This window comes from Schistocerca gregaria, chromosome 3 (assembly GCF_023897955.1).
Source record: "Schistocerca gregaria isolate iqSchGreg1 chromosome 3, iqSchGreg1.2, whole genome shotgun sequence".
Taxonomy (NCBI): domain Eukaryota; kingdom Metazoa; phylum Arthropoda; class Insecta; order Orthoptera; family Acrididae; genus Schistocerca; species Schistocerca gregaria.
Window position 1 is genome coordinate 137,309,283 of NC_064922.1, and position 15,767 is coordinate 137,325,049.

General features: G+C 39.7%; 1 protein-coding gene across 1 annotated transcript in view; it reads right to left on the reverse strand.

Annotated features, from left to right (window-relative positions):
* LOC126355338 (coiled-coil and C2 domain-containing protein 2A) overlaps positions 1-15,767 on the reverse strand; it is a 536,251-nt gene that overhangs the window by 52,316 nt on the left and 468,168 nt on the right. Inside the window, exon 22 of the mRNA XM_050005633.1 lies at positions 2,632-2,753. Coding sequence (XP_049861590.1) covers positions 2,632-2,753 — 122 coding nt within the window. The remainder of the gene's footprint in view (positions 1-2,631; positions 2,754-15,767) is intronic.

Here is a 15,767-nt window from a genome sequence, read left to right on the forward strand (position 1 = left end):
AAATGGAATCTGAGTTTAACCATTTGATTCCTGCTTTGCAACGAACATTTCTTCAAGTTTGATAAATACTAGATTTGTGCTTCATAGTGTAAAGCTGTCCATTTCTGTCAGTGTATACAAAATAAGAGTGCACTGAATATAACTATAACAAATGCATGACACAAAGGAATGAAAGACATTAGACGCCAGCAGGTACTGATGTACATCAATGGAGAAAGTTGCAGATTTGTGCTGGGTGGGGATTTGAAGTTGGGTCTCCTGCTTTCTAGGCAGATGAGCTGACCAGTATCCCATACAGACACACTGATTATTGCAGCTGCACGGACTACCCTAGCATGCTTCCCATCAGACCCAGATTCTCAACTTATCCTCAGACCACTGATGTAGTGTCCCATACCCATTATCCTCATTACTCATGTCATTTTGCCAGTTCCCATAACAGTTCAAGCTTGCAGTGCATCCGCACTAAAGGGGTTGCAGCACTAAAGGGGTTGCAGCACACTAAGCTTCAACTCTTATGAGAATCGGTGAAATGCTTTGAATAATGAAGTTAATGGGCAATGGGCACTACATCAGCAATGTGTAGATAGTTGAGAATTTGGGTCTGATGGGTGCATCCTAGGGCAGTCTGGGCAGTTGCGATGACTACTGTGTCCAGATAATGTAGTGGTCAGTGCATTTGCCTGTTAAGCAGGAGATCCAGGTTTGAAACCTGGTCTGACAAAAAGTTTCAACTTCCCCCTTTGACATAAATCAATTCTCACTAGCAGCTGATGTCTTTAATTCCCCCTTGAATCATATCTTATTTTACGGACTATCTATGGACTGCAAACTGCACCTTAACTTTTAAGCATTTTTAAAAAAATAACATTTTTACCATTTTTATTATTAGATTGCAAAACCAGACTAAAAAATCATATTTTATGAAACCAAAGTGACCTTTAAAATCCCTGAAACCTGTCACTTGAACTTTCTTCTTCTTCCTCATCTCCACCATCATCGTTGTCCTTTTCATATATAAGATGCTCTTCATTGCCATCGAGAGTGTCACTTATGCTGCACTTAACACCAAATCTTCTCTCACTTTAGACCATAAATATTTTATCCATTGACATATTTGTTTGATTGCAGGTCATTTTAAAGCTCGCTTTGGTGTGAATTCATGTTGGACTTAATTCATTATTAAATGGTTCCATTCCTTTCTTATATTCACTGTAAATGGTTTATTTATGGAGACATCAAGAGGTTGCAATTATGAAGTAGGTTGTCCTGGAATAACAGTAAGCTCTGTATTTCACTGTATCAATTTCTCTTCACAGAATTTTTCAAATGACTACTAAACTGGTCTAGCACAAGAACTCTTCTTCCATAAAGCATGTTTCCTTTTCTCCCACGCTCTGTTAATCAATGATGTCACACCAGCCAAGTCCATCCAATCCTTGTCATGTATGTGAACAACAAAACCTGGCAATGTTTCAGGTTTTGGAATTGTTTTGTGCTTGAAAATGATCACTGGATTAAAGTTAGTACTGTCAGCACAACATGAAAGGACAACAGTGTACTGCAATTTTTGATGCCCACTTGCTTTTATAGTTACAGTTTTAGAACCTTTCAAGACAACTGTTCTGTTACCCAGCAAATCAAATGTCAGAGGAGTTTTGTCCATATCCACTATTTGGCTTAGTTCCACAAAGGTTTTCTTTTGATGTTGAATAATAAAGCAATAGAAAGATAATATTTTCTCTTCATACTCTTGTGCCATTTTCCGAAATACTTTGGTTTTGGTTCGCATACTAAGTCCATGTTGGTTCCCAACATGTATCACAAACCAACTCTACCCTTAAAGTTTTTCTCATTTTTCAGTTCTTCTTTACTAGCTCACTAATTGCGAATGTTTTTTTTATGTTGGTGAAGGGCCAAAACGTCACTCAGCTGCTCTGTTTCCTTGTTCTTCTGCATCTCCTATTACTTTCAATTTATAGCCCCATCATATGAATAGTTTTTATTTTTTCCATTACGAAACTAGCTACTAACAAAAATATTGTACTGTTACTGATAACACAAATCACTTTCAATTCATGTTCACTGGCACATTTGACGACAATGAAGCATCAAAGGTTTTGGAGGCAATTTTTCGAAGAAAAGAAGTGTGTCTTATAGTCTGTAAAATACAGTGTTGCTGCATGATCAAAATGATTCTGTTATTTAACACTTGTCTGAAAGGAACAGACACCACATATAGAAGAAATGCCATAATTTTAAAGAAATTCTTTGTTAAAAGCAAAATATCGGGATAATATGTGGATCCCTCCCCTCTCCCTGCCCAGAATATAACATGCAGTGATAGTACAAAACATTAAATTTCACAAATGAAGAATACTTATTACAACTTTTATGCTGAAAAACGTTTTTATATTTGTATAATCACTGGCATAAAAAGAAAGAACTACAGTTCTCCAGTTTATGCATGAGTAATATACTCTTGTACTTGAATGTGTGAGAAACCATTGTTTGATTACATTTCATTTGTTTAGAATTACTTCTTCTTTTGCCAGTGGAAATTCATCTAGAACAGCTATTATATGACTATTATGTAATTAAACTGCTTGCTACAAAGGAAAATGAACTTACATCTGATGTCAGCCACACATCAAAAAGTCCTGGGAATAGTGTGTTACCAGATATAACAGGTATCATTGCAACATAGCGAGCAGCCATTTCTGCTGTCACAGGACCATCATCTCCACACAAATCTGAAATATTATCAGTGCAATGCATATGCATCAGGATTGCAAGAAAACTGAAGAAATTATGTTTTTAATAGCTCACAATATATTCAATAGACATTGAGCTAAGGGAGAGGTAAATGAGAAGGTGCAAAATATGGTGACTTTGCTGTCAAAATGTATAGGCCTGACGAACTCATACCAAAGCTTTGAATTTTTTAAGGTTTCACTTTCTATCTGTAAAATGTTTGTTATTAGAAATGTGTAACTCAGCTCACAAAAATCTGGTTTCTAAACTTTCAACAATTATGGAGCTTGATACTAGTTTTAGTTCCCTCAAGTCACCTGACAAAACTAAGAGGATGACTATGCAGTGAAAACAACAGCAACTAACCTTATTGATGTATGGTATGCTAGCTTTGTAGATAATCTCTCTCTCTCTCTCTCTCTCTCTCTCTCTCTCACACACACACACACACACACACACACACACACACACACACACACACACACACACACACACACACACACACGCACCACCACCACCACCACCACCACCACTACCAACATCTCGGACCATGAAAATACTGATTGTTTGTTCAGACAGAAACTGCGGAGCTAGAGACTGGGCCCATCTTTGCAACTGCATTGCCCTACCTTTGTTGCCATCTTACCATTCTTGTCTCTACCTTTCTTTCCTCTTCTCTATTTTGTTTGATTTCCTTACCCTCCTTGTCACTCACTATTGCACACTTTGAACACCCACTGCACACTGTTATAACATACAATTACATAAAGAACAGCTGTACCATAATCCACTGTTTTCTCAAATGCAAGGTTTGTTTCATACCTAAACTCTCCTGTACTTTTTCCTTCTATTTATTTCTGCACTTAGTGTTCATTTTCTACTGTCAACACAAATTGCAAAACATAACCACAGCACCCACTACCAACCCAAACTTCTAGATTGCACATATTTAAAGGTCTTACAATAAAAATTTCTATCCTTCCCGGTAGACCCTTCGGGCTTCCCACCTCTGAGAATGAAACCACAGAATCACATTTATAAAACCATTTGAGAAAGCCACGTAACCTATGTCTTCTTCCCGTCTGGAAATACCAATACTCACAAAAAAAAAAAAAAAAAAAAAAAAAAAAAAAAAAAAAAAAAAAAAAAAAAAAAAAAAAACATTACCCCCATAGCCTTTCTCTCAGTCAACCTCTCACAGTTTCCAGAGCCTGCTTTGATGACCTACACTTCCACATCCTCCTCCCCATGAACTAAATTACTTTAACACTATCTGCAGCTTATCAATACTGCTGTTAATCTGTCTTCCAAATACCTGACTGCAGCATAAGTCTCATTGCTCTCAAGAAGCTTTACTTTCAGTTCAAAAACTATGCTTAATCATGCTTTTCTTTTCAGGCTTTGTCAATGACCTGTTCTCCTTAACTCATTTATTTCACTGGAAGCTGTTTTCCCTACCCACACGACTGACCACAGTCCAGCTTATGCACATAATGAAGCTTGCCATAACCACTTCAAGACTCACTTCAACTGAAATCCTCCCCAAGCTCCCTCTCTTCTGCACATAAACTACCAGGAACACTCCCAGACATTCCTCAGCTCCAACCTAGCTTTACCTGCACTATTTCATCAAACGTATCTGGACACCCACAAAAACGTACGTTTTTCATATTAGGTGCATTGTGCTGCCACCTACTGCCAGGTACTCCATATCAGTGACCTCAGTAGTCATTAGACATTCATGAGAGAGCAGAATGGGGTGCTCTGCGGAACTCACGGACTTCAAACGTGGTCAGGTGATAGGGTGTCACTTGTGTCATACGTCTGTGCACCTAAACATCTGTAGGTCCACTGTTTCTGAAGTGATAGTGAAGTGGAAATGTGGAGGAATATGTACAGCACAAAGGCGAACACGCCGACCTTGTCTGCTGACTGACAGAGACCGCTGACAGTTGAAAAGGGTCGTAATGTGTGATAGGCAGACATCTATCCAGACTATCACACAGGAATACCAAACTGCAAACTGCATCAGGATCCACTGAAAGTACTATGACAGTTAGACAGGAGATGAGAAGAAACACCAAGTGACGCCTTGCCTGATGTAAGGAGCTAAACATGAGATGATTGAACAGTGGAAAAATGTTGTGTAGAGTGACAAATTACGGTACAAAACATGGCAATCCAACGGCAGGGTGGGGGTATGACGAATCCCCGGTGAACATCATCTGCCACTGTGTGTAGTGCCAAAAGTAAAATTCACCGTTGGTGTTATGGTTTGGTCAGGTTTTTCATGGAGGGGGCTTGCACCCCTTGTTGTTATGCATGGCACTATCACAGCATAGGCCTACACTGATGTCTTAAGCACCTTCTTGCTTCCCACTGTTAAAGAGCAATTGGGTGATGGCGACTGCATCTTTCAACATGATTGAGCACCTGTTCATAATATACGGCCTGTGGCGGAGTGTTTACATGACAATAACATCCCAGTAAAGGACTGGCCTGCACAGAGTCCTGACCTGAATCCTCTCCTCAGTGCAGAACTCTGTGAAGAATGGGCTGCCATTCCACAAGAAACCTTCCAGCACCTGACTGAATGTATGCCTGTGGGATTGGAAGCTCTCATCAAGGCTAATGATGGGCCAACACCATATTGAATTCCAGCATTACCGATGGAGGGCACCACAAACTTGTAAGTCATTTTCAGCCATGTGCCCAAATACATTCAATCACATAGTATACCTTCCCCAAACGTCTTTCCATGGGTCCAGCACCACAGCTATGTTATATGCTGCTTTTGATGACTTTAAATCAATCTTAAGGTTACCAGTTTTCTCACAGACTAAGAGTCCACCATCATGGGCATCAACTGCAGTGACTATTTGATGAGCGGCCACTGCCAGCTTTCTAAAATTCCTTTAAAAAAACCTTGGCACTGCGATCCTGTCATAGAAGTTCAACATGACCTTGAACCAACATTATTATATTAGGTCCATTCCAAAACTTTTCACCTACAGGAAAAATGCTGAATGATGCTAATAACAGAGCATTTTTCCTCTATAATAGAAAGTTCACTGACAATGCTGGAGCTTTAGCAAAACATGTCTGCAATATAAAGGAAAATGATGTTTTGCTCAAAATAAAGATCTCTCAACTGTTTGTTCAATTGTGGCTGGTTATAACACACACACAGAAAGATGCTCACCAATGATAGACCAGCTTATCCAATGAATTTTTTACATTCTCTCTTCCAGCATCCAAGTCACTAATTACTTGTTTCACTGCCTTCCCACACCTCCTGTCACATTACCACCAGACTCTTTGCTTGTAGCATCCCTGTATGCCGACATTACACAGAACCATGGCTTTTCTGCCGCAGAAAATTACCTTCTACCTCCTGACACGCCGGCCACTGTGGTCGAGCAGTTCTAGGTGCTTCAGTCTGGAACTGCACTGCTACTACGGTCACAGGTTTGAATCCTGCCTTGGGCATAGATGTGTGTGATGTCCTTAGGCTAGTTATGTTTAAGTAGTTCTAAGTCGAGGGGACTGATGACCTCAGATGTTAAGTCCCATAGTGCTTAGAATCATTTCAACCTCGTAACACCAAATCCACCACCAACTTTCCTACCCTCTTGGTCAACCACATGCCGATTCATAATTATTTCTGCTTTGTAAGCAGATCACACAGAAATCTGCAAAACTACTCAGGGAAGTCACATGGCATGTTCCTACGATCATTGTTTATTTGTTTATGAGCCACCTAAAGGATCATTCCCATTTGTTCACTGATGACATCTTTGTGACTGACACATGGTTGACTGACACATGGTAAGGACAGCCTTGATTTTTCTTCCATAACTCTTTATCTCAGTTCTGACACCTGTCATATATTACATGCTAAAAACATTCATATCACACATGTGTAATGGGAAGAAGGTGATATTCAGATACACCAATAGCCATGCCAAAGCCTTTAAAGACAGACACTATTCTTCCCATTTAGTCTAGACATCGGCACCACAAAACATCAACGACAGCATTGCAGCAAAAATTTGGATGTCTTGAAAAAGCTTCACTGGCATAGTGGGTTGCATGTGGCATTGTTGCTGTAGGTGTTGATGAGTTGAAGTGTATTTGGGGTGAATGTTGGAAATAACCTAATGTATGGTGTCGGGAAGTGAAAATTGGTGAAATGTGGCTAAAGCAGTAGAAGTCATGGAGGAACAAGACAAGACAGATAGTGAATAGAATTTTACGTTATACAAGCTGGGAACAAAATGAAAAGGTAGATGCAGATTCAGGTATCGCAGAAATGTCAGAAACCAGTGAAATAGGCTCTTATTTCATGAATGAGGCAGTGTACATGAAAGACAGTACTATGCTAATTTCACATCTGCAGAAAGAAGACTAACAAAGTAAAGCAGGCAATATAGAACAGGAAGAAACTCAGACAATTACCAGAGGGGAAAATAATTTAGGTATGCAGACATTTTTAGCACCTTTGAAGGCATTGGCATAGAAAGACATCTGGCTTGAAAGGAGCAGAGAAAAATATACACGAAAATTCACCTGAAGTGAAGAAAAAGACTCATGAAAACAGTGCTGAAATAAACTAAGAGTTAAAGATCAGAAAGCAGAAAACACTGTGTATTTCAATAGGATAATAGAGGAAAACTGGGCCTAAATCGGAGAGGTAACAGCTCAGCAAGCAGAATTCCTTATTCAATGGAATGAGCAAATAAATAAACTGAAAAATGTGTCACAAAGGGCAAACAGATAAACTGAAAATAATGCAAGTCAAACCAGCTGTGTGCACCATCAATTACAACCTCTTTGGTGCACAACTAGTCTCTGTATGAAATGAGACAAAAATAATTGAAGGTAGTGATAACAATAAGGCAGAGATTGACCAAGAGCAAGACAGTGTTAACAACATGAGAAAATATTGTTGCTGACACTGTGACTGCTAACAACGATAACATAAATACCTTTGTAAAAGAAATGCTATAGAAGGAAGCCACTAAAATCAACAGAGTCTTGAGTGAACAATGTAGCAGTAAATTGATTATAAGAAGGGCAACCTACTGATGGAGATGGCAAGAGATTCCAACCAGGAGGGAGACTACATCCAGTGGCATTTTTGCACAATCTTAAAATTGAAATATTGATGAAATGGGCCAACTTTGCAGTGAGGAGGATGGAGCAAGGAGCTGCCAACTGGACAGATACATTAAATTTGAACAGGATGGTGTACAATGATTTGGAAAAGCCTTTGTGGATAACCACTGGCCACAGGAAATGCAAGAAGAGGTCATGGATGAGCTGAGGGTTTGGGGCTATGGCTGACAGACACGTGGGTCACTGGCAGGCATGCCAAAGAAGTCACTAGAATTAAATAGATATTTTGACATGCCATTGGGAGAGAAAACCTTAATAAGATGCTTAATGAGCAGAGTACTGGCATTGTATGGAGATGTCATACAGTCTGATCATTGAAAAGAACGAGTATGTGAAGATGGTTATAAAACATGTAGAAAACAAGCAAACAGGGAATTCGAAAAAGGATTAGAAATAACTGAGGCCCAAACTACTGAGATCCCAAATACAGAGGTGAATGGCTACAATATAAGTCGTGTGGCAACAATAGGGATCATGAAGCACAGCACAGAGGAAGTCAAGAAGGCAGAGGCAGCTACATGAGAGGGGTTCCTGAGGTCACAGTTGAGGCTGTGACAGATATAATCACAGCTATTTTGTAGCCCCATGTGAACAGGAGACACCAAATAGCAGACAAAGAAAGCGGGAGAGACAGTAGCCTGGGAAACGACTAAGAGTTCCAGGTATGCACTGCTCTGGAACTGTGCTTGAGGGGCCATTAAAAGCACAGATAGCCACGATCAAAACTGAAGGGCTGAAAGACAAAAAACAAAAAGTAATGGAAGAAAGACAATTAGCAGAATGAGAACAGGTGTCACGAAGAAGTAGCATTCATAAAGGTACATGCTTTATGAGATTCAAAGAGAGAAGCATGTGTGATGTCTGAGAAACTGTATAACAAATAACTGAAAAAAGGGGCAACAAACATAATTTACCAGTAAGTGGTTTCAAAATTACCATAGAGGTCTGAGGCAGCAGAAAAAGCCTTTAATGTGGGAAGGTTAAGTAATAGCATCTGTAACATTTGACTGTTTTAAGGGCATATCATGTGGCCGAGGAGACAGAAGCAGAGTAACACATGCAAAGATGTGCCAGTCACAGCCGGTACAACGAGCTGTGCGATGTGGTGCATTTCAACACCAGGATCATTCTACAGAGCTTCAGTGGGAAGGCCATATGACATAATGTGCATGGAAGATGCACAGTGGGGATGCTGACATGGTTGCAGTAAGGTGAGGACCATGCTTTGCATTGTAACACAAACAGCACTCCTGTGGTGGCTACACCCTCTACAACAAGATCTACCAATGGTGGCACACCATTAGCTTTAACAGGGATAGACTGTGTCTCTTCTTTTATAATCATGGGCATGTTCCAACACACGACTGGAAGTTAAGCTATGTAAGTCAGGCTGCTTTCTTAGCAACCCACCATACCACAACAATACAACAATGGGGTGCCGCCACCACCCAAGGCAGCACATACGGCAAGCCTGAGAGTCAGGAAGTGCTTTGAGTGCAGAAAGGGAAGGGGGCTTACTGTACTGAGTACATGGAATACTACACAAAATTTACGTACGTGGATTATTAACAAGCTTCACAGAACATACCTACACAAGAAACACGCATTTCATTCTGTGCTTTATGCACAAGGGCTGTTCAAAAAAGTATCCAATCTTATTTTTGACTGCTCAAACCAAAAATGGTATCAGGGTATACATGTTCTCTATGTGTGTAGGAGTATGTAATATGGCACCTGATTTTATCACAACTGTGGAAACAAAATGTTTCTGGCTAGCTGTTGACAAGTGAACACATGTAAGTGGCAGTCATTGATTGGGCAAAATGACAGAAAAGTGGAATAACATTATTGGAACAGTTTTGTTTTAAGCTTGGTGATTCTCACATTGAAACAATCTGCAATATTCAACAAGAGTTTGGGGAGGCAGCAATGGGTCCCAACAGATAGAGGAGTGGTACAACCACTTCAAAGATAGTTGTTCATAAGTGAAGAATGACGCGTTCAGGTAGGCCCTCAATAATTGCAAAAGAAGTTGTTACTGATTGTGCAAGGATCATGGTGATGCAGGATAGACAAATCACAACTTGCAGATGAGGTTAAAATTACTATTGTATCCATTAATTCCATTTTGATAGACCATTTGGACTTCAGGACAATGTCAGCAAAATTTGTGCCTAACTTATTATCACCTGAGCAGAAACAATTTGTTTTGGAAGTCGTGCAGGACATGCTAGATACTGTGAACAGTGATCTCAATTTTCTTGACACAGTGATTACTGGTGACGAGTCCTGTGTTTATGAGTATGACCAGGAAACAAAGTTCCAGTCATTGAAATGGAAGCATCCATTATACTTCAGACCCATAAAAGCAAGGCAGTTATGCAGCAATGTGAAAGTCATGCTGACTATTTTTTCTGACTCCAATGGTGTTGTCTATTGTAAGTACACCTCAGAAGGTTCTGATGTCAGTAAGAAGTACTACCAAGAGGTTCTGCATCACCTTCATGAAGTAGTGAGTTGCGAACAGATAGACTCATGGGCAATGGGGACCTTGACAATAATAATGCACCTGCCCATCGTTCTCAATTAATTCAGAGTTTTTTGGCCAGGTACAACACGGTTGTGGTTTATCAGCCTCCATGTTCTCCTGACCAAGCACTGAGTGACTCCTGGTTTTTCCCTAAACTGAAGAGGACTCTGAAGGAGACCAGATTACAGAAGAGAGAAGACATTGTGCAGAATTCAACATAGCAGCTCCACACCACATTAGAAGAGGCTTTCCAGTGATGTGAGTAGAAACTGAATGGGACTACTTTGAAGGTGACTTGAGTCAAACAACTGTATGTGAATAAAGATCAATTTTATAAATAACAATATTATGAAAAGGATAGTTGCTGCTCACCATACAGCAGAAATGGTGAGTCACAGATAGGCACAACAAAAAGACTGTTACAAAATGAGCTTTTGGCCAACAAGGCCTTTGTCAAAAATAGACAACAGACACACAAACACACTCAAGCAAATGAAACTCACACACACGTGACCACTCTTTCGGGCAGCTGAAGCCAGCAACAGTTATAAACAACAGTTGCATACTTTTTGAACAGCCCTTGTACTATTACACAATTATTAAGTTTTACTAAGTGCTAAAACTTTTTATATATTTTTCATGTATGTGATTTGTGTGATATTTGTCCTTTATAATTGCTAGGTATTTTGTTTCTGTATGAAATCATTTTGTTACCTATGCTTTGACCTATGATGTCTGATGATGTACCTGAATGGGTACCAGTAACTTTGTAACCATTAAGTGAGTGAATGAGTTACAGTGTTGTCTCACTGAAAAATGTAGTAAAGCCATAAATAAAGGTTTGGCCACAGAAGTTGGCCCTGTGTTTCGATGTTTTTGAGCTTCTTCTTCTACTTCTTCTTTTTTTACCAGGTGGTGCGTTTATTTGCAAATTTTGTGGGATTTCATGTTTTGCCAAAATTTGAATTTTGGAGATATGAAAGGGTGGGCATGAAAGGATACTATTATTGGTACCCTTACCGATGATCTACCTAGCAGTATGCACAAGCTGATGGGTCTGAGCTTCCAATATTTTCTGTCATTATATGCCTTTTCTGGTAGATACAGCACTGTGCCATGCCAATAATTCTAGTCATAATTAGTGTGTGAAGTCTGTAGTGTTTTTTAGTCGTTGAGTCAAAATCTGTTGAGGGAATCATGGACATGGGAATGAGTAGTTAAATTAGGTAATATTTAGAAAATGTAGTGAGGAGTACATTTAGTTGATGTATATAAAGGTTAAGGAGACAACACAAATCTGAAAGTGTTTCAGGTCAAGCACAAATGAATTTATGGGAGCCGAAGTGAACTTATGTGATTCATGTGAATACCCACTGTTAGTGTGGACACCAGCAAATGGACTAAAGTTTAGAATGAGATAACGTTAGCAACTGTGGAACAAATGAACCTCAGTTGTGAATTATATCAGTGTGAATGGGAAGGAAATATTTAGATATATTCTGTTGCTCAGAGTTCGATACGACTTTACTAGCAGTAAGTTAAAGGCATGTCACAAATAATTAGGCACATGGTTTATTTTCTCCTGCAGTACCCCTATATTATTTTGTATTTATAATTCTGCATTCACCTGACCAAAAGTCCTGTTCTTCCTGCCACTGAACTTCACTAACTCCCACTATATCTAACGTCTACTTATCCATTTCCCCTTTTAAATTTTCTAACCTACCCGTCCAATTAAGGGATGTAACATTCCACATTACAATCTACAAAATGCCAGTTTGTTTCTCCTGATGAAGATACTCTCCTGAGCAGTTCCTGCTCACAGATCCAAAATATTTTACCCAAAAGGATGCCATTATCATTTAACCATAAAATAGAGCAGTATACTCTTGGGAAAAATTACAGCTGCAATTTGCCCTTGCTTTCAGCCATTCACAGTACCAGCACAGCAAAGCCATTTTGGTTGTTACAAGGTCAGATCAGCCAATCATCCAGACTGTTACCCCTGAAACTACTGAAAAGGCTGCTGCCCTCTTGAGGAACCACACTTTTGCCTGGCCTCTCAATAGCTGCCCCCCCCCCCCCCCCCCCCCCTGTTATGGTTGCACTTACGGTACAGCTATCTGTACCGCTGAAGCACGCAACCTGCTGCACGAACGGCGAGGTCCATGGTTCATGTAGGTCATCCCCCTAAAATGTCTGATCACCAGACTTTAGGAATACGGCAATTAAGCTAGAATTTCCAAGGGCGGGCTTACATTGTGCTCTCCGTAAGGTAGCTATTGGTTTGTATTATTTCATCCTCCAGTGTGGTAAAGATCTTTATGGTGTGTTAGAGATCTGTTGAGTGTGACATCCAGAGAATATTTTGGAAGAATATACTTTGGAGCAGTATGTCATAGAACTCAACTGATACATAAATTTACAAGCCTGTTGTATAGATGGAAGCAGCACATTTCCCTTTTTGTGCAGTTCACACAGTCTTCTCTTTATTAAGTAATCCCATAGAACAGCCAGATTGCTTGTCAGTGACAGTGGCAGCGTGTAGCATCCATCACATACCAAAATTTCCTGCTGAATTTTTTGGAAGATTATACATTACATTGATAGGTTGAAGTAGTAACTTAGAAATGAAACTGTGGTGGAAACTTTCTGAATTGTTATTTAGTTTCAATAGCATGATTTTACTGAAGCCCCTTTGCCACATACTTCATAGTCAAACACCACAGTAGTGGAGCCTTTGTTCATAGGGAGTTTCTCTCATGTGAATATTCCTTCTGATACAAAGAAACAAATTTACCATCCTATGAGTCAGAGTGTGAAATGTTATATTCCTTTGGGTGTTTAAATAGGTAAAGAAGATGAAAAGAGATATGGATTGGTTAAGTTAGGTATAATTGGAGATAGTGAAGTGCAGTGGCAAGACAAACAGAATTTTTGCACGGGTGATTACAGATTTATAAACATAGGATCAAGTTGGTGTAATGCAGAAGTGCATTTAGTAACTGGTAAGAAAACAGGAATGTGGATATGTGAGTAAACTACTTAAAACAGCATAGCAAATGGAAAATAATGCCCAAGATAAACAAAAAGTAAAGATCTATCACAGTAGTACAAGTAGAAATGTCAAACAGCTTTGCATGTGATGAGGAGATTGAAAGAAATGTATGACAAGATAACAGAAATTATAGAGTATGTTAAGGAAGACGAACATTTAACTGTGATGAGGGACTGGAATTTGATGGCAGGAAAAGAAAGAGAAGTGAAGATAGTAACAACTATGGCTGGCAGGAAAGGATTGAAATTGGAACCCATCTCACAGAATTTTGCATGGAGCACAATTTAATTATCTTAGTACTCGTTTTAAGAATTGGGAATGGAGGGGAAGCTTCAGTGTAAAACTAATGTTGCACATACTCCAAGGCAATATTTCACAATATTCACTCCCTGATCAAAAGTAACTGGACTTAACATGAGGTGTATCCAGTCTTTGCTTTTAAGACAGCTTTAACTCTGATGGGAAAACTTTCAGTGAGATGCCTGAATGTCTGTGGAGGAATAACAGCCCATTCTTCCTCAAGAGCTGGAAGCAGAGAAAGTAGTGATATTGAAAGTTGGGGTCCGGAGCGATGTCGACATTCTAACTCATCTCAAAAGTTGCTCTGGTCTGGTCAGTCCATTTCAGGAAATTTATTGCCACAAACATTGCCTCACAGTTGCTTGTCTACCATAGATTGCATTTTCATGCTGATACAAACTGTTCCTCTACTGTACACAGTATACAATGTTGTAAAATGTGTTCAAATCCTTCCGCATTTAGCATTTTTTTAAGTGCAATAAATGGACAGTGTCTTGAAAGGAGGGTATAAGATGAACATCAACAAAAGCAAAACGAGGATAATGGAATGTAGTCGAATTAAGCCGGTTGATGCTGTGGGAATTAGATTAGGAAATGAGACACTTAAAGTAGTAAAGGAGTTTTGCTATTTAGGGAGCAAAATAACTGATGATGGCCGAAGTAGAGAGGATATAAAATGTAGACTGGCAATGGCAAGGGAAGCGTTTCTGAAGAAGAGAAATTTGTTTACATTGGTTATTGATTTAAGTGTCAGGAAGTCATTTCTGAAAGTATTTGTATGGAGTGTAGCCATGCATGGAAGTGAAACATGGACGATAAATAATTTAGACAAGAAGAGAATAGAAGCTTTTGAAACGTGGTGCTACAGAAGAATGCTGAAGATTAGATGGGTAGATCACATAACTAATGAGGAGGTACTGACTAGAATTGGGGAGAAGATGAGTTTGTGGCACAACTTGACTAGAAGAAGGGATTGGTTGGTAGGACATGTTCTGACACATCAAGGGATCACAAATTTAGTACTGGAGAGCAGCATGGAGGGTAACAATCGTAGAGGGAGACCAAGAGAGGAATACATTAAGCAAATTCAGAAGGATGTAGGTTGCAGTAGCTATTGGAAGATGAAGAAACTTGCACAGGATAGAGTAGCATGGGGAGCTGCATCAAACCAGTCTCAGGACTGAAGACCACAACAACAACAACAACAACAACAAGGGAAACACAACCTAACCATGGAAAACATCTTCTTACCATAACACTACCTCCTCTGTACTCCAATGTTGGCACTACACACGACGGCAGGTAATATTCCACAGGTATTCGCCAAACCCAGATCCTTCCATTGGCCTGCTACAATATATAACCTAGTTCATAACCCAAAATCACTCATTTCCAGTCATCTACTGACCAGCACTGACTACAGAAATGTGTGGCCTACGAGGAGCTGCTCGACCACTGCACTCAATTCATTTTAACTCCTTATGCACAGTACTCCCTTTGCAAGATACTGCTACCACATACAACATATCTCTGAAATTGAATCCCTTGCTCTTGAGCACCTGGAGAAGAATTCCAGACACATCCTCCATAACTTATCCAACCTGCTGGCATTCTACTGTCGCCTTATGGCACCACTCTCCAATCTTTATCCTACCCACAATGTTTTCCCTTATGAGCCTCTCGTAGCACCCAGACCCTATCTACTGAAGCATTTCTGGAAAATGGTTGTTAACAATTTTGTTAACAATTGCACTGAAGCACTCAGCTCCACAGAAGTTTCATGCCTGTCCAAAGGCTTCACATCAGCCCTATACCCAAATTTAACCACATTGGACTTGTCAAAGACTCTCCTTTCGCCAATCCCTGCAATGGGAATGCTTCTTTGCCCATGTTTCCTCCAACCAAATCCCAACATTGAACCCTACCTCTCCCATTTCATACCACCAT